At 46.4% G+C, this 20,255-nt stretch overlaps 1 protein-coding gene across 1 annotated transcript in view; it reads right to left on the bottom strand.

The window, feature by feature from the left end:
- Positions 1–20,255, bottom strand: part of CHAT (choline O-acetyltransferase) — a 51,713-nt gene that overhangs the window by 23,361 nt on the left and 8,097 nt on the right. The window contains exons 5-6 of the mRNA XM_054435272.1: positions 19,182–19,362; positions 17,052–17,229 (exon numbers count right to left, since the gene is read on the bottom strand). Coding sequence (XP_054291247.1) covers positions 17,052–17,229; positions 19,182–19,362 — 359 coding nt within the window. The remainder of the gene's footprint in view (positions 1–17,051; positions 17,230–19,181; positions 19,363–20,255) is intronic.

Genomic DNA, 20,255 nt, shown 5'->3' with positions numbered 1-20,255 from the left:
GGCCATGCCCTGAGGATCTAAGCATAAATGAGATCCAGCCCAGGCCCTGGGGAAACTCCCCTTCCTGTAAGCTCCTTAAGCGGGTTTAGTCACCACATTACCCTCTTAGAACCTGAAACAGCTTCTACTGCCCACAAGGGAGAATCCAAATTTCTAAACATGGCACCGCGGGCTCCATGGCCACCTCCTTCCCACCGTAGATCCCTGCGTGGACCTCGCAGACAACCTCCTGCCCCTCCTTGATCCTGTGGACATCCCATCTCCTCATCATCATGCAGGCTGTGCCCAGGACAAGGCCCTTCTCCTCCTCTGTCTATGAAAGCCCTCCCTGAGCTCCCTCATCCTCTGGCAGTGCCAGCCCTGCCCTGGAGGACTCCTAACACCCAGAGCACATGGCCTCCACAGCTTGCTCAGTGTAGATGTGGAATTGCACTCTTGTCAGGCCAGCCTCGCACAGCACCTGAGCCCAGAGGTGCCCCCAACCCCTGCTGCACAGCACATGACCCCACTGCCATTCCCAGACCACCGTGCTTTGGACAGTCAGCACTTGCAGCCCCTGGACCCCTGGTCTGGTCCCCTCCCCCATATCAGCACTCACTGAGGGTGGGGCCTGGGCCTCCTGAACAAGGCAAGCACAGTTCATGCTGGGTAATGGACTTTAGTGTGCTTCCCTTGGCCTGGGCAAAGTAGGGCTGGGATCTGTGGACCCAGTTCAGACAGGGGGCCTGGAGGTGCCCAGCTGGCTAATGGGAAAGGGAAAGGCCATGTCCTTATGAAGGGCAAAACCCAACTACTTTTGAGGCTTTGAGCTTCATGAGTTGATTGGGGAGTGGGGGTAGGGTGAGGCTGGGACAAGGTAGGGCTTCTTCCCTCCTGCAAGGCTCCCTGCTCTGCCCTTCTCCCCTCCTTAGGCATCCCTGCAGATGGCCATAGTGCTCAGCCCTGCACTATGTGCTGTGCTAGTGGTCCCTGCAGGCTCTTAGGCTAGCCAGTGCCTTCAGAGCCCTGGGGAGGCCTTGGTCACGTCTGGGTCAGGTTCAGATCAGCAAAGAAGAAGGGAGAGGCATGCCAGTAGGTGTATAATAGTGCAGGGTGGTGGGTGGGGGGTGGGACAGTGGTTTGGATGGCCAGAGAACAGATCCCCAGGCTTGTAAGCAGAACTTGTGGTGATTGGCTTGACCTCCAGCTTATGGGTGAGGGCATGCAGGATTTAGGTGGGGCTGGAAGAACATAATGATGTGATGCTATTAGCTAACCTTTGTTGAGCACCTACTATGTGCCAAGTATCAATCTAAACATGCATGTTGATGCATATAAGATAGGTATCATTGTCGTGCCTCATTTATAGATCAGGAGCAGAGAAACCAAATATCTTGACCTTAGGCCATTTACAAGGTTTCTCTTGTAAACAAGGATGATAATAATCATCCACTAAGTGGAGGGTGCTGGGTTTGATCTCAGGCATCCAACCCCAGTGCTAAGGTTCATCAACAAGGGCTATGAATGCCCAGCTCAGTCATGTGACTTCAGCCAGCAACAACAGGGAGTACTGAAATATCATGGAAGAGCTCAGTGTGGTCAGAGCAGAGTCTAGGATACCTGGCAGCTTGAGAAGGGCATGGGTCTGAAGGCCAGCCAAGCCGGGGCCATGGGCAGCTTGAATGCTGTACACCTCATTCCTGTTGGCCATACCTCAGGGTGAACTCTGAGAGCCCTGGCTTGGTAGCTGCCTTCACCAAGGGCTCCTTAAAAACAGCCCCAAAGCCAGTGTGGAGTGAGCAGACTGCAGCTCCTGAGGCAGCCCACAGCATGCCTGTGCTCAGTCAGGAGGCTGGGAGCAGGCCTTGATGCAGGCTCGAGGCAGGAGAGTGGAGGCCTGGCACACTCCTTTTCAACTGGGCAATGCAAGGCTGGCAGCGGGAAAGAATGGCTCCCTGGGCATCACTGCCCTCGTCACCTCCAGGCAGGGGAGACGGATTGTGAGGAGGCACTGAGGCCTTGCCATCACATGCAGGCTCTGCAGGGCCCAGGAGCCCAGCGCTGCCCAACAGGAACCAGGTCCTGGCTCATTAGACAGGGTAAAATGGGAGCAGGACAACAGAGCGGGGAGCCAGGTGGCCTTGCAAATGAACTCCCTGCATATAAGTAGCTGATCAGTCAAATGCTGACAAGTTTATTGTGTAAGGCAGAAAATGAACACTACACCCAAGCTCATCCACCATGACTGCGGCCCAAATGTAATGGAAACAGGGGACAGCGGGCTGAAGGCACATGGCAGGAGCCGTTTGTCTTGTGGCATCCTCATTGAGCACATCGAGGCTCCTTTAAAGTGGCGAATCAATCTTCCTCAAGGAGCCCTGCTTAATAGTGAGAGGTGGGGATTGAGTAATAGGAGGAACCTGCTCTGACACCCACACCCCAGGAGGGAGCTGGCAGCTTTGGTAGTGTGGAAATTCCAGAGGCCAGGAGGCCTCGGGGAGCCCTGAGGCTGGCATTAGAGGTTGGAAGCTTACAGGCTGAGACTCTGGTGAGTACAGACAAAATAGCACCTGGTACCTCTCTCTGTGCAGGGCTGCAAGACTCAGGAGATGTTCTTTAATGTGCACAGTAGTGCACAAATACCCCCGGACATATACCACCCTCTTTGGGACACTTGCCTTTGCTTGCTCGGATCTATTCCCTGTGAAGTTAGCACAAGTCACATTTCTATGCCATGCCCATCCCCCTTCTCACGGTCCAGGAGATGGCTGAACTGGGCTGTTTCTCAGGGGCTTAGACCTTCTTAACCTTTCCCAATCCTATCCGAGCATCTTTCCTCCCCAGATGAAGGAGTACTTTTTTCTTTTGGGAGGTAAATCTGCCATCGCACATCTCATATTCTTCTCGACTCTCTGGCCTAGGGGGTGATCTTTATGCTGTCAGTCCTCAGAGACTATGAGAATTCAAACAAAAGTATTTCTCACTCTTGCAAAACAGAACTGCTTTGACTTGAGTTACATCAGGCACCTTTAAAGAGCTCTGGATAGAGGATCTTCCGATTCCAGAAACATATACTTTTCCCCATTCCTCTCGCTAAAAACTTGGACATTTTATTCAAAACAAAAGTAAGAAGACTCTGAAAGATGGAGAGAGGAAGGCAGACCAGCCAGGGACCTCAGGACCCAAGGAACATCATAGCAGCAGATTCGCTGGGTATTATGGACTGAATTGTGTCGCCTGAAAAGTCATACGTTGAAGCTTCAGCTCTCAGTGTGACTCTATTTGGAGGGCGGGCCTTTGCAGATATAATTAAAGTTAAATAAGGTCTTAATCCAATAGAACTGGTGTCCTCATAAGAAGAGGAAGAGATACCAAGCATGTGTGCACAGAGAGAAGCCCATGTGAGGACACAGTGAGAAGGTGGCTTGTAGATGCCTACCTTGTGACACCTTCATCTTGGACTTCCAGCCTCCAAAACTGTGAGAAATAAATGTCTGTTGTTTAAGCCACCCCTCTGTGGTATTGTTATGCCAGCTCTACAAACTAATACACTGTGGGGTTTTTTTGTTTTGTTTTGTTTTTTACCTAAAATATCCAATTTGCAGTTGAAGAACCCAGCAATGTAAAAACACAAGTGGGTATAGTTAAAAACAAACAAGCAAACAAACAAAACAATCAACAAAAGCCTGCTCTCTCTAGTCAAAGGATCAGAATAGCAAGACATAAAACTTTTAGGTAATAACCGTTCTACTTCAGCCAAACACCACAGAGAAAAACTGTGTCATCCCTCCCTCCCCTAGCACCCTCACCAGCAAAGGCCAAGTGGAGAGCCCAGATGTCTACCATCACCAGTCAGTAATGAGGCATCTCAGCTTCTGGGGGTATCAGAGAAGGCACGGTCTCAGATGGAAGCTGGGACTTCCATCTCCATTGAGCAATAACCAGCCCTCCATCCTTTTCCCCACACAGCATTAATAGAGACCATGTAGGGAGCTTGAACTTCCACCCCCCAACCCTGCAGTAATAAGGAGTCCCCTCCCCCAAGGGTGTCAACAGAGACCCAGTGAAGAGCCTGTGCTTCCACCTCCATCTCGTTATAACCTCCCCCATTCTCTTGCTGGACCAGTGTCAGAGGAAGCCAGTTAAAACAAGCTTAAATAAGATCCCAAGTCTCATAACAAAATATATCCAAGTTTCAACAGAAAATCACTCATTCTACCAAGAACTAGGAAAATCTCAGATTGAAGACGGGAGGCGGAGGCTGCATTGAGCCGAGATCACACCACTGTACTCCAGCCTAGGCAACAGAGTGAGACTCTGTCTCAAATAAATAAATAAATAAAATAGAAATGAAATAAATAAAAAGCAGTAATCATAAAAAAGCCTCAACAAGCAATTTTAACATATTTGAAACAAATGAAAAAAAAAAAAAAGAAGTCTCCACAAAGAAACAAATTCTCAGCAAGAAAATAAAAGATATAAGAAGAACCAAATAGAAATATTAGGACCGAATAATAGAATAACCAATATAAAAAGCTCAGTGGATGGACTCAACAGCAGAACCTAGGGAGGAGAGAAAAGAATCAGTGAACTTGAAGATGGAAAAACACTGATTAGACTGGGGGAAAAGGAACAGAGTCTAAGGCACCTTTGAGACAAAAGGTGATGTTTATGTCACCAAATTCCCAGGAGAGGAGAAAGAGGGCAGAGCAGAAACGACTCAGAGAAATAATGGCTAACACATCCCCAAATTTGGCAAAGGACACAATCTAAAGATTCAGGAAGATAAGTTAACTCCAAACATGATAAATTCAAAGAAGTATACACCAAAACATATCATAGTCAAACTTTCGAAAACTAAAGACAAAGGAAAAATCTTGAAAGCAGCAAGAGAGAAATGATATACATATATACACATGTATCTATACATAGACACACACACCCATATATGGGTGTGTGTGTGTATATATATATACACACACATATATATGTGTATATATAAAATATATTTACACTATATATGTATATATTATGTATATATACATATATAATATATAGATACACATATAATATATATACACATATATAATATATATACATATATATTATATATACACATATGTATTATATATATACACATATATATTATATATACATTATATATAATATATATACACACACATATATATATATATTCTATAGGAGAAAAGCAACTAGGACAACAGCAGATTTTTTTTTCTTATCAGAAACCATGAAGACCAGAAGGAATTGCCATAATATTTTGTAAGTGCTGAAAAAAAAAGATTAATCCAGAATTCTATATCAAGAAAAAATATCTTTCAGAAATGAAGAAGGGGAAATCAAAACCTTTTCTTTTTTTTTTTTTTTTTCTTTTATTATTATTATTATTATTATTATTATACTTTAGGTTTTATGGTACATGTGCGCAATGTGCAGGTAAGTTACATATGTATACATGTGCCATGCTGGTGCGCTGCACCCACCAACTCGTCATATAGCATTAGGTATATCTCCCAATGCTATCCCTCAAAACCTTTTCATATGAGGAAAACTAAGAGAATTTATGCCAAGCAGACATATCCTGAAAGAATGGCTAAATAAAGTGTTTTTTTGTTTGTTTTTGTTTTTGTTTTTTTGAGATGGAGTCTCGCTCTGTCACCCAAGCTGGAGAGTGCAGTGGCCCAATCTCGGCTCACTGCAACCTCCACCTCCCGGGTTCAAGCAATTCTCTGCCTCAGCCTCCTGAGTAGCTGGGATTACAGGCGCCTGCCACCATGCCAGGCTAATTTTTGTATTATTAGTAGAGACAGGGTTTGTCTCTACTTGGCCAGGCTGGTCTTGAATTCCTGACCTCATGATCCACCTGCCTCAGCCTCCCAAAGTGCTGGGATTACAGGCGTGAGCCACTGCAGCTGGTCCCTAAGAAAGTTCTTTTTTAAAAGAAAGGAAATGGTAAAAAGAGAAACATTGGAACATCAAGAAGAAAGAAACAACAATAGAAAGGGTAAATATCTGAGTAAATAAATTCATTTTCATTCTCCTTTCAAGTCTTCTAAACTATGTTTCAATGTTGAAGCAAAAATCATAAAATTGCCTAATGTGGTTCTAAATGTATATAGAGATAATATTTAAGACAAGTGTATTATAAACAAAGGAGAATAAAAGGTGGTAAGCTTTCTACACTTCACTAGAACTGGTAACATTTCAACACTAATAAACTGTGATAAGTTATGTATATACAAGGTAATACCTACAGAAACTGTTAGAAAAAGCTATACAAACAGATAATACTAAAAAAGTTACAGGTAAATCAAAATTGAATTCTAAAAAATGTTCAGGTAACCCGCACGAAGGCAAGAAAAAGAGAACAATAATTGAAAAACAGAAAATAAAAACTAAAATATCAGAGTTAAGCCCTAACACATCGATAATTATGTAAAGAGTAAATGTTCTAAATACACCAATTGGAAGACAGAGATTGATGGAATATATTACAAAACATTACCCAGCTGTATGCTGTCTACAAGAAGTGCACATCAAATATAATGATATAGTTTGGTTATAAGTAAAAGGAAGGAAAAATATATAGCATGCAAACATTAATCAAAAGAAAGCAGAAATGGCTATCTTAATGTCAGGTAAAGTACACTTTAGAGCAAAGAAAATTTACCAGAGACATAGAAGGGCATTATATAAAAGTGAAGGATAAATGCTCCAAGAAGACATGGCAACCCTAAATGCATCTGTACCAAGCATACTATATAAACAAACTCTGACAGAACTGAAAGGAGAAATAGCCAAATCCACAATTGTACTTGGAGACTGCGCTCTCAACAGTTGTTAGAATGACTAGACAGAAATTTAGCAAGGATGTAGAAGAAATCAACAATATCATCAATCATTCTCTTCAAATACCCATGGAACATATGCCAAGACAGACTATACCCAGGGCCATAAAACAACACTCAACAAATTGAAAAGAATTAAAGTCATTCAAAATGTGTTATCTGACCACAGTGGAATCAAAGTAGAAATCAGTAACAGAAAAATAACATAAAAAGTTCCAAACTAAACAACATACTTCTAAACAATTAATGGGTCAAAGAGGGAGTCTGTATTAGTCTGTTTTCACACTGCTATAAAGAACTGCCTAAGACTGGGTAATTTATGAATAAAAAGGTTTGATTTACTCACAGTTTCACGTGGCTGGGGAGGCATCAGGAAATTTACAATCATGGCAGAATGAGAAGGGGAAGCAAGGACCTTCTTCCCATGGCAGCAGGTGACACAGAGAACAAGGGGGGAACTGCCAAGCACTTTTAAACCATCAGATCTCCTGGGAACTCACTGACTGTCATGAGAACAGCATGGGGGAAACCGCTGCTATGATCCAATCACCCCTCACTGGGTCCCTCCCTTGACATGTGGGGACTACAATTTGAGATGAGATTTGGGTGGAGACTTAGAGACAAACCATATCAGAGTTTTAAGGGAAATTTAAAAAATACACTGAAATGAATGAAAACTAAAATACACCATATGAAAATTTGTGAGATACAGCTAAAGTATTGATGAGAGGGAAATTTATAGCATTAAATGCTTACATTAGAAAAGTCTCAAATCAATAATTTCTTACCTGAAGAACCTAGAAAAAGAAGAGCAGAAAAAAACCCAAAGCAAGCAAGATGAAGGAAATAATAAAGAGCAGAAATCAATACAGTTGAAAACAGGAAAAAAAATCAACAAAAAGAAAGGTAGTTATTTTAAAAGATCAATCAAATTTATAGAGAGACTGACAAAAAAAGAGAGAGAGAGAAAGACACAACCACCAATATCAGGAGTGAAACAGGATATCACTACAGACCCTGCAGACATCAAAAGTATAATAAGAGGATACTATGAACAATTCTATACACATAAATCTGACAACTTACATGAAATGAACCAATCCCTTGAAAAGTATAAACTACCAAAATGCATTGAATATTACGATTATTTGAATAGCCCTATAATTATTAACCCGTTTATGCTGGAGGTTGCAAATTTTTTTTGTGAAAAATCAGACCTTGGTGATGACCTTAAGCAGTAGGACATAAATAACTCTCACAAGCTTAGTGTTCTAATAATGGAACACTAGGCATAAATGAGTTGAGGATATTGAATTAGCAACACTAAAACTCCCCGAAAAGAAATCTTCAGGCCCAAATAATTTCACTGACAAATTGTACCAAACATTTAAGGAAGAATTGATACCACATTTATACAATCTCTTTCAGAAAATGTAAGAGGAGGGAACATTTCCCAATTTATTTTACGAACCTGGTATCCTGATATCAAAAGAAGACAAATACAATACAACAAACAAAAAACCAAACCAACTGTAGACCAGTGGCCCTCACAAATATAGATGGAAAAAATACTGAACTACATATTAGCAGGTAGAATTAAGCAATATATGAAAAGAATTATACACCATGACCAACCGGGGCTCATTTCAGGGATGCAAGGCTGGTTCAATATTTGAAAATCAATCAATGTAATCCACCACATTAACAGACTAAAGAAAAAAATAACATGATTATATTAATTGATACAGTAAAAACATTTTACAAAATTGAACATCCATTCATGATAAAATCTCGTATTGAACTAGTACCAGAAGGGAACTTCCTTGACTTGATAAAGAACATGTACAAAAAGCTTATAGCTGACATCATATTTAAAGGTGAAAGACTATAATTGAGTTTTGTACGTTAATCTTTTATACTGCAACCTTGCTGAATTCATTTATTCTAGGAGTTTTTGGAGTTGTAGATTTGCTACTATTTTCTACATACATAATCATGTCATGAAAATAGGGATCATTTAATTTTTTTCTTTCTGATCTGTATCCCTTTTATTCCCTTTTCTTGCCTTAATGCGCTGGCCAGAACTCCAATACTGTGTTAAACAAAGTGGTAAGGGTAGATATCCTCTTATTCCTTATCTTAGGGGGAAAGCATTCAGTCTTTCACCTTTAAATAAGATGTTAGCTATAAGCTTTTTGTAGATGTTCCGTATCAGGTCGAGCAAGTTCCTTTCTGGTCCTAGTTCTCTAAGAGATTTTATCATGAATGGATGTTGAATTTTGCCAAATGCTTTTACTGTATTGATTAATATAATCATGTTATTTTTTTCTTTAGTCTGTTAATGTGGTGGATTACATTGTCTTCACACCTATCAAAATGGTTAAAATAAAAAATAGTGACAACACCAAATGCTGGCGAAGATGCGAGAAACTGGATTATACACATATTGCTGACAGGAATGTAAAATGGTACAATCACTCTGGAAAACATTTTAGCAGTTTCTTGAAAAACTAAACATACAAATATGGTGTGACCTAGAAATTTCATTCCTGGGCATTTTCTTCCAGTAAGTGAAAACATAGGTTCACACAAAAACCTGTACACAAATGTTCACAGTAGCTTTATTTTTAATAGCTCAAAACTGGAAACAACCCGGATGTCCTTTGATGGGTAAATGATGAAAGAAACTGATACCTAGCACCATGGAATATCACTCAGCAATAAAAAGGAAAGAACTGTTGATACATGCAACAATTTGGATAAATCTCCATCCAGAGAATTATGCTGTTTGAAAAAAGCCAGTCCCTGCATCACACATGCTATGTGATTTCATTTATATAATATTCCTGAAGCAATAAAGTTATCGAAATAGAGAACAGATTTGTGGTTGCCCAGGAGTTAAGAAGGCGGTGAGGTGGGTGTGGTTATAAAAGGGCAGCATGAGGGATCCTGGTGGTGATGGAATGTTCTGTATCTTGACTGTATCAATGTCAGTATCCTGGTTGTGATATTGTACTATAGTTTTGGAAAATGCTACCATTGGGGGAAGATGTGTACGTATGAGATCTGTGTATTACTTCTTACAACTGGATGTTAATCTACAGTTATCCCCAAATAAGTACAATTTAATTTAAAAAAAGAACTTAAGAACCAAGAAGTGCTCTTTCTTCTGGGTTCTAACCACTCTTCCCACAAAGGCAGAGGATATAAAGAGCTGTCAGGCTTCCAGAACTGGGGGAAAGGATGGTGGGGGAGAAAGGCAGGAGATACAAAAACAAAAACAAAAACAAAAACAAAACAAAACAAAAACACCTCCTAGCTATCTTGTACCCCAAACATTACTGTGCTGCACATAAAATGGAAAACGAGGGCCAGAGAGATGGTAACCAGGGAGAAGGTAAAGAGAGGAGCCCAGTGTATGTGCACACAGAGAGAGTGGTACATGGAGGGCCCAGGGAAAGCAAAATGCACCGCAGAGTTCATAGGGATTAGGATTCCACGCAAAGAGCAAAGCAGCCTGAGGGCCCACGGGCCCCTGCCTCTGACCACAAGGACAATACTCATGTTCAAGTTCACCAGATTTTTCCAGAGGGGTTGTGGGCATTGGGCAAAGCATCCCCAGGGTGATCCCCAAATCTAATAAGAGCTACCATTTAGCCAACACCCTCTGTGTGCCAGGCGCCAGGCCATCTGCTTTACCGCCCATCCCCTTGGTCCTGCCCACAGGGCAGACTGCTATCTTCATATAGACTAGGAAGCCCAGGCCCCAGGAGACAGCAGCCATGGTAGGTCAAGTGCAGGCCTCTTGCCCTGGACCACTTGCTTTTCCTGCCTGGATGTTCTTGTCCCTAAAGGCCTTCATTCTCCTACTGAAGGAGGGAGGAATTGGCCCAGCCCCTTCCCAGAGCAAGAAAATCACATTCAGTCTTGAGAGCTCGAGAGGTATTTCTGGGCCAATTAAATCAGAGAGGCTGTTAGTGCTAATGTGTAATTGGTTTTAAAATCAGCAGACATGCCTAGCTCTGGATGACAATACGTAAATAGCAAAATGCCCCCATCCTGAGTGGTTCTTGTAAACCATGACCATGGCCTTCTGCAGCTGTAGCCGCCTTCTGTCAGTTCCCTCCTTGCAAGCAGTGGCTCAGCTCTAATTGACTGTCGGGGATAAATATTTACGGGACTGTGTAAACGAAAAGCATCTGCCTCTGAGGTCTGGTCACAGGCTCTTCATGGCAGCACCCAGGAAAGCCAGAGGGCTGGGGGGCTCTCCAAGCTGGCCATTCTTTTCCTACAAATTGACAAGTGCTGTAGTCTCCCAGACTCGGGGCTGAATGTCTAATTAAATTTCCAGCCCAGGATAACGGGTTGGCTCCTCCTGGGTTCAGGAAGGCCACAGCTTCGAGGCGGTGGGGAGGGAGGTCCTAATAGGGTGTGCAGGCTCCCTCTGAGGCCCCAAGCCTGTCTTCAGAATCCCACCTGGCCTCCCTGGCACTGCAGATATCAGGCTGGCTAGGCAGATGCTCCCTTCCAGTGTCAGACCCTGCTTCACCCCTGGCCACCCCTAAAGGAGACAGACACAGCCTCTTCCTCAGTTCAGTGGGAATGAAATCCCACCTCACAGGTGTAACAAAAGACAGAAGGTGCCCATGAAAGAGCAAGCCAGAGAGGGACCTGAATGTTCTGCTAATATCCGAGTAAGCAGGTCCCAGCCTGGGCTGCACATGAAAACACCAGAGTGCTATAAAAATAGATTCCTTGGTCCCACTCTGTCCCTCTGGAAAATTACTGGGGCCCGGGAATCTGTTTTATTTTGTTTTGTTAAGGAATGCTCTAGACAATCCTGATGTCATCATCCAACCCCAGTCTGCAATCAGGGCTGAGTCACACTGGCCTCAGCACACCTGGCTTTAGCTTCAAGTTCCTCTGTGGACGTGGCCTCCCAGCCTCTCAGGACTCTGTCTGAATTGCTGCTTTAGTTTAGCCTGTGTATCCTGGTGCTTTGGGCCCCCCGAGGACACTGGCAGTGGCCTGTGGATGTTCAGGCCGCCTTTGTTGATATCAGTGCACACACTCCTGCACCGTGTCTCAGCCCATGTCTGAGCCGGAGCTGAGGGGTGTGGCAGGCAGCCCTGCTCCCCTGCGCGTGGGCTGTGCCACCCTGGCAGTCCCTGGAGCCCTGTGGCCCTCATGCCCTCAGTGTCATGGCAGAGGGTCAGGCTAAGCAGCCTGGGGCTCACAGGAGGGAGTCATCCTGGTTGGGGGCAGGGTGGAGGCTCAAGGGCAGTGTCTTGAAGGAGAGAGGTTGATAAAATGGAGGGTCGGGGTGGACAAGCCCCTGCCCCAGGCCTCAGGTGACCACATGAGAATCCGGGGAAGTGTTTCGTCTGAGCTCAGGCTCCTTGGTCTAGACCTCCACCACGCTGAGAGGAGCTCAGCTTGGCCAAGGCCTCCTGCCAGCGAGCGCGGGCCTGAACTCTGTGCCCATGAGCACTGTCCCTGTACCCAGGCTCCAGGAAGTGGGGGGAAGATCTTAGGGCTTCAGCTGAGAGGGTTGGGAGCTATGCTCCCCTAAAATAGCTCAACCCATTCCATGGAGTTAATCAGGATACTGCTGTGGGTGAGAAAGCACCTCAGCCCCAACAGCCACGCTAGGCAACCACCCTGGGGCTCCCTGGCTCCCCCATCACCCCACTCCCCAGGCCATGTGTCCCCTACGTGCACGCAGTCCTTACACTTCTTTCCTCCTTCTGGAGCCCTTTGTGCCTGTCTCAGACGGGCCATTCCCCTGCATGGCTAAACTCTTCTGTAGGTGTCTGCCCAGCTTTGCCTCAACTGCAGTGTGGCAATTCCCAAAGGGCTGCTCCCCTGAGGTGCCCGCTCTCCTGCCACCCTCTCAAGCATGCTGTTGTTTTCCTTCACACTCATGCACCCCAGGGCCAGGTGGGGTAGACAGCTTCCTTCTTGTTCCTGCTTCTAAACAACTCCCCCTCCCTCATCCCACTTTGCTTTGGAGCTGGAGCTGTTAGGTTTTACCCCCCCATCACCATCATCCCCCATGTTTCTGTGCTGCGCCAATATCTTCCTAGGTCCCCATCATGAATATCTGGGCTCTCAGTTCACCTGCTTCCCCCGTGCTACTGGAATCATCATTATGGTAATATGAGCATCCATGTGGACACCCAGCCTCCATCCTCCTCTCCCAACTCCTCCATCTCCACACCTTTGACAGTCTCACCCCTGCACCCATGGCCAATATCATATCTGGGAACTTCTCTCTACCAGGAGCCCACCACCTCTAAAGTCTCAGTTTCAAGCATCCCACACTCTGACCACATTCCTGGCTTTCTAGTTCACAACTTCTGATACCCACTGAACACATCTCATGTCACTGAGACGGCCAAACCCCTCGGCCCTGCTATGCTCTCAACATCTGTCATTTACCCTGTCTGTCACTTCATTCCTCTTATGGGCCAAATTGCGTCGTTCCAAAATTCCTCTGTTGAAGTCCTAACTCCCAGAAGCTCAGAATGTAACTGTCTTTGGAGACGGGACCTTTAAAGGGACAATTAAGTTACAAAAGGCCATTTGGGTGAAGCCTAATCCCATATGACTGGCCACCTTATAAGAAGAGATTAGGATGCAGATACGCACAGAGGCAAGACCACATGAAGACACAGGGAGAAGGTGGCATCCACAAGCCAAGGAGAGAGGTGTCAGGAGAAACCCACCTGCTAAACTGTAAGATAGCAAGTGTCTGTTGTTGAAGCCTCCCAGTCTGTGGTACTTTGTTACGGCTGCCTGAGCAGACTTGAACCTGCTGAGCAGACTTGAACACACTTCCTTACTCAGCTCAGATTCCAGCATGACCGTTCTCTGCCACACCTTCACCGTCCCTACCAGTTACACTCACCAACTCTGGCTGAACCTGAGGAGCTGAGCATTGGTGGGGAAGAACATAACAATGTTAATTAGCCTCTCCTAAAATGTATCACTTTGAACCTTCATATATGAGCTCAACACAGTCCATAAATCTTATCAAGTTTTTCAAGTCTTCTTTCCCACTTTCCAGGAGGCTATTTCACACAGTCGATTTCATCTTCAACATCCAACTCCCTGCCTCTTACCTCAAGGTTGTGATCTGAGACCAGGAGGTACCAGTTGGGAGCCTCTGCATGCTCCTACCTCTGCAGCCTCAGGCCCAAGCTTTCCACTTCACCCTGTACCAACCAAAGGTCTCTTATTTTCTATCTCCTTTTGCCTTTGCAAGAATTCCACCCCTCCATTTATCTCCTATCTCTTCATCAATTTCTTTTACTAAATTCCTTCCATACATTTGTCTCTTCTCCTAAAAACACCTCCCTTGACTCTCATCTTCTTTTAGCAACTCCCTCATTTTTCTGCTCCTTTTAGTATCAAAATGTCTGAAAAAAGTCAACCATACTCACTGGTTCAACTCACTGACTGCCTCATTGACAATTTCTTTCTGCTGTTGGATCACTTCTGTCAGTGTGCAAGCATTTGTTCTCCTGCTACTCCAGTTTGACCCTCAGTAAGCCCAGTGACAACTTCAGGGTTGCCAAGCCGGGTCTCCTGTGTCCTGTTCCTCCTCCAGCTCTCCACAGCATTCCATGTGGCTGGCCGCTCCCTCTGTCTTGAATCTTTGTGACTCTTCTGGCTTTCTTTTACTTCATGGGCTGCTTTTTCTCAATCCCCTTTGCATCTTTCTCTACCTGACCTCCAGGCCCCCTGTTCTTCTGTTTCTAGATTATCTCACCCAGGTCCATGACTTTAAGGATCATTTATGTGCTGATGTCCCTCAAATTTATAGCTCTGTACTGACCTCTCCCTTGGGCTCCAAACACATATATCAAGCTTGACATCTCCACCCAGATGACCCGAGCACCTCGAACCCAACATGTGTAGCAATGATTTCTCCATCCTGTACCCACTCCCCGACCCTGTTTCCCATCTTACTAAATGGCACCAACATCCACTCATGGCTCGGATAAAAAGCCCAGGAATTGTTCTCGCTTCCAATGGCCTTGACCTCACTGGTCTCTCCATCTTCACTCTCAACTCTGGCCCAAGCTGCCATACTCTTTCACTGGGAAACCGAAATCATTTTGTAAATGGTCTCTCTGTTTCTGTTCCATAGGCAGGGCTGCTCTGGGGAGGGGGGATCTGTGAAGGATCAGTTTCCTGTTGTGTAGATGACACAGTTGGCACTAACTGGAATAATCGGATTACCCAAGGGGGGGCGCGTGTGTCCCCTCCTTTCTGTTGCATTTCCCTCAGAAACCGCACTTCCATTCAGAAAGCCAGATCAAGTGCCATTAACAAATCAATTCTGATCGCAGCCCAAGCGCTCAGACCTTGGGGCAATCCAGCCAGCCCTGAAGGGTGTGTCTTGGGCCTGGCCTGCTAATAAAGTGGAAACTATGCTGGAGGCAGAGGCGATTATTTTGATGCCTGTCTCTGTCCCTGAAGGGGAGAAGAGTGGGATTTGATTACACCATGGTCTCCCGAAGGAATTAACTCACTGCGGAATGCTAAGTTATTAATTCTCCAGCACGAGGTTAGGTCCGGGAGGGCAGTCAGCTCTCACACCCCTCTTTGGCTCCTGCAGCCCCCTATTTATGACAGCATTTAGGTGTCCAATAATTGGATGAAAGAATAATTAATTGGTAAGTCAGGGAATAAGTCTGGGGCCTGGCATTTTTAATCACCTTTCACTCGTTTATTTAATAAATGTAACTGGGCCCAGACCGTGTTTCTCAGAAGTTAAACTGAACAGACAAGGCCCCTGTCCTTCTGACCGTATAGGCAGTGGGTGGGAGGTGGGGGGAAAGGCAGATGATCAGCATTTATCAAACAAATGCAAAGTTGTCCTCAGAGAGTGAGCAACATAGTCAAGGTAAGAGAATGGGCCACAGCGACAAAGCGTGCGGGAAGGATGCCCAAGGTGGGCCTGAGGCCGGACACCTGGGCTGAGCTCTGCATGCGGCAAGGAGCCAGCTGGATCTGGGGGAAGATCCTTCTAGAGAGAGACCAGAAAATGCAAGTGGCTGTTAGAAAAAATAGGCGCAGTACATCCGGCTCAGGCCACCTTCGCTGGGCAGCTGCTCTCCTCCTCACCCTGGGGGTAAGATGGGTGTGTCCCTGCTGGGCCTCGGGCTTTGCCCCGGGTCGGCCTGCCTGCCTGGGTACCATCCTTCCCTCCAGCCTTTCTCACTCATGGCATGGGGCTTTGTTCCATTCCCACCTCTTCTAACAGAGCCTTTCACAATCCCACTCGGAAGGGCTCCCTCCCCTCTCTGAAGTCCTGGAGCACATTTTTGACGCCTGTCTGAAGTGGGTCAGCACTGCATGCACCTGGATGTGAGTCTCCTCCCCATGCCCTCTCTTCCCGTTCCCATCACGGGGCTGCTCTTGGGTAGAGGCCTCAACTCCTTTGTCTCCCATACTCCCCGGGCCGAGCCCAGGGCCCTCAGTAACAGATGTGGAGAGTCTGAATAGATTGCCTGGCCCAGTAAAATTCTGAGGGGCAAATAAAGACTCACAGAAGTCTTGCTTCTCATCCAGTATCTCTAACATGGGCGAGGAAGGAGGGCATTCCATCAGCTCCTGGAATAGGATCAGCTTTGGATTTGAAAGTAGTTTCCAGAAGGGTGTTGAAAAATTTTCAAGCATATTCCTGGCTTTCTTATGGGAATGCTTGGAGACTTTCATCAGAACAGTGCCACAAGATAAGGGACAGCTTGAAGATGAAGAGTCCCAGGATGAAGAGATCAGATGAAAGAGGCGGTGAACCACTTTCCCAGAGGCAGGCTCCATCCCACACCCCCATTCAGCGACTCCCCCAGCCACTATCGGTGAGTGCCACCCACCAGGAAAACACACCTGCTCACTTGCAGCCAGCCTTCCTCCAGCTAACTCCCCCGCCCCACCCAATATTCCCAGACATCCCCAATTCCAGCACTAGTTAGTCCCACCGAGAAAGCCAGATCTGTCAGATGGAACACAAGGGCACAAAAGGGGGCTTTGGTGGCAAGGCACTGTGGCTGGCTGCAGGGCATGCTGTGGGCCCTGAGCTCCCGCACTATGGCTGATGGGGATGAGGCCCTGGCCCAACCCTGGAGGAGGGAAAGCCGATGGGCATGAGCATGAGATGGGCATGGAGATGTGCTGGGCGCTGCGGCTGACCTTTCACGAGGACCGTCCTGGCCTCGGCCCACTCGCTCCTCCCGTCAGACGTCAGCAGGCCAATTGGAGGCAAACGCTCGTCCTCGTTGGAAGCCATTTTGACTATCTTTCTCAACTGAGTGAACAGATCCCCCTCACTGAGACGGCGGAAATTAATGACAACATCCAAGACAAAGAACTGTGGGGTAAACAGGTCAAATATGTCACTTGTTGGGTGGTCCGTGGCACCAGGCCTTCACTCAGCCTTCACAGGTGAGCTTGGGACAGGGATGCTCAGGCCCAAGGTTCCCAAGGTGTTTGGTAGTTCTAGTCTCAGTTTAGGGACCAAGCCAGGCTGTTGACTGTGCTGGATTCCACGCTGCCCCCAATCAAAGAAGGCAACATTAAACTTAGCGAAAGGAAAATGTGCTTTCATGGTTCACGGAATCCATTATGTTTGTGGGGAATGGAATATAAATTGGCACAGCTACTGTTGGAGGGCAGTGTCTATCAAAACTAAAAATGTGCATACCTGTGACTAAGCAATTGCACTTATAAATGCATATTTTGGCCTGAGGCTTAGAGAAACATACCCGTGTGTATCGGAAGACACGAGGAATGTGCCTCTCGGCCTCATTTGCAACAGCAAAATGGTAGCAAGAGCCTCACTGTTCTCCAGAAGGGGAATGGCTAAGTGAAATGAGGTGTATATGTCTGGGGCATGTCTACCCAGCCATTGAAAAGGTGAATTAGCAATAGATAGAGCCACAGTGATGGGCCTTAAACACACTGGTGAGTGGAGGAAAAAAGCAAGCCGGCAATCATATGCAGAGGAAGATTAAAATGGAAAACCAACACACACCATGCGTGCATGTGCACCTACACATGTGTGCATGCGTGTGCACCTTCACATGTGTACCTACATGTGCTTTGTATGTCAGCCCTGTGGTTCTGTCATTTTGTAGCTTTGAAGACTAGAGCCTTGGGCTTTGTGAAGGGTCTATTCCTAGACCCAGGTCAAGATACACTTTTCAGCTGATTGACATGAGTACCTTGTTTTCCCTTTCCCTCCAACCCCCTAGCAGTGTCTGTATGGCCTGGTCTAGTGCAGGGGCCCAGAGCATGTCTGGAAGAGGTGGATACGGTGGCCTGTGGGAGCTGGGAAATACTTGGCTTGACTTTTGAATGAAGATGGGGAAATGTCCTTGGTCTATGGCCAAGGTGTCAGGTGGGCTGCGAGAGCTCCTAGATGGCTTTCAAATCTAGGAACAGAGGTCACAGCTGCCCTCAGATGTCAGGGCTCCACAGAGCTCCCAACTTACTAAAAATGTGAGGAGAGCCCAAGATCACGTTGTAGAGCAAGTACCAGGGGAATCCCTGGGATGGTTGCCAAACGTGGGTTTTAGCAAAGCAAAAACAAAAACAAAACTGTTTGTCAGAGGAAATATTTATGTGAAGCTCAATATATGGAATATATAGTGCATGGGCACAGGGAAGAGGTCAGGAGCCCTCATGCTTAGCCTGTCCCCCAGGACCCATGGGTCCTCGTTGGCTCTGTGGAACCCAGTCTGAGGACCTGAGCTTCAGGGGGTAGAGCATGACCTTAGGGCACTGGCCAGACCCAGGAGTCCTTCCCATTCTTGGACAGACCACTTAACTTGTCTGAGTCTCATGTCCTCAACTGTCACATGAAGATCCTAAGGCCCCCTCTGCAGGGTCACTGTGAGGATTAAGTGGGATGAATGCATGTTAAGTGCTGAGCCCACAGGCTGACACATGAAAGGTCCTATTTGTCAGTCTGTAACACTGTCTGGCTGTGTGTGGTCTCCAGAAAGGCCAGAGCCCGGGTGACTGCATGGAAAAGAACAGATGTACAGGTGGAGGGTCTTGATCATGACCCTCAGTGCATCAGGGCTGAAGTGAGAGTCCAGTGAGGATATTCTCAAACTGATGGCTCTCATTCTTAGAAGCCAACTGGTGGAGAGACATGGGACTGACTGGAAGTAGGGACCCCACTTTGGAGACATGGTGCCCCAGCTCCCTGTGTGACTCAGGGAAGGAGGCTGAGCCCCCTCTGAGAAGGTAATGGATGTGAATGCATGGCCACTGCATGCTCTGTGCCTTCCCTCACCAAGACAAGGGGCTGCTTACCTGATTGCTGCAGGCTACGATGACGTGCTCAGGCTCCGGCATGATGCTGCTGTTCTGAGCCACCAGCGTGTCCTGGGTATGGCCGGGGAGCCGGTAGGAGGAAAAGAGCCCATAGTATTGCTTCATGCAAAGGGGCTGCCCTGACAGCTGGCCTTTGGCACAGTCAGTGGGAATGGAGTGGCTGAAGGAGAGGAGTGGGAAGGGAGGCAGCCACGAGGGGATGGTGGGGGGGTGAGGGGAGACAGAGAATGGGTTTTATTGTAACTTGATCAGGCAAAGTGGTGCATAGAACCTAGAATTGCATCACATGGCAGATGCAGAGCTCAATTCTCCACTTTTTAAAGTAGTGGAGGCCCCATTTCCACAACACATGGAGACCCTCAGAGTTTTCTCAAACCTCTGCCTCATGCACGGCATGTGCAAGGCCTGCCAGTTAGCCTTCTGCATCTTTGCTTATGCTGATCTTCTCTCAGCATGCCTTTGCCCCAACCCCAGAACTCAACAGTTCTATTCAGAAAACTCCTTCCCCTCCTTAAAGAGCCTACTCTTTCATCATCTCTTTTAGAAGCCTCTTCTGAGGTCAACGCAGGAAGTTCTTTTTCCCTCTGGTCTCAGCATGCCTTGTGCCTATCCTTCCTCTCTCCCTCCCTTTCTTCCATCCATCCACCCATCCATCTATCCATCATCCATCCATATATCCATACATCTACCATACTTCCACTACCAAACATCCATCCCTCCTTCCACCCACCACCCACTCATCTATCCACCATCCACACATCTATCCACCATCCATCCATCCTTCCATCCACCCATCCATCCACCAAGCGTCCATCCATCCTTCCATCCACCCATCCACCCACCATCCACCCATCTATCCACCATCCATCCATCTTTCCATTCAGCCATCTTTCTATCCATCCATCCATCCATCCATCCATCCTTCCACTCTTTCAGCCAACAAATATTTGTGAAGCACGTCCTCCATATAGGCCAGGCACCATTCTGGGATGTGGGGATACGGCAGCAAATAAGACATGCAGCTCCTGCTCTACTGGGGTGCAAGTCCTAGGA

The sequence above is a fragment of the Pongo pygmaeus genome, chromosome 8 (genome assembly GCF_028885625.2).
Source record: "Pongo pygmaeus isolate AG05252 chromosome 8, NHGRI_mPonPyg2-v2.0_pri, whole genome shotgun sequence".
Lineage (NCBI taxonomy): Eukaryota > Metazoa > Chordata > Mammalia > Primates > Hominidae > Pongo > Pongo pygmaeus.
Note: the sequence above shows the minus strand (reverse complement) of the source record. Positions and strands in the feature narration are given on the sequence as shown.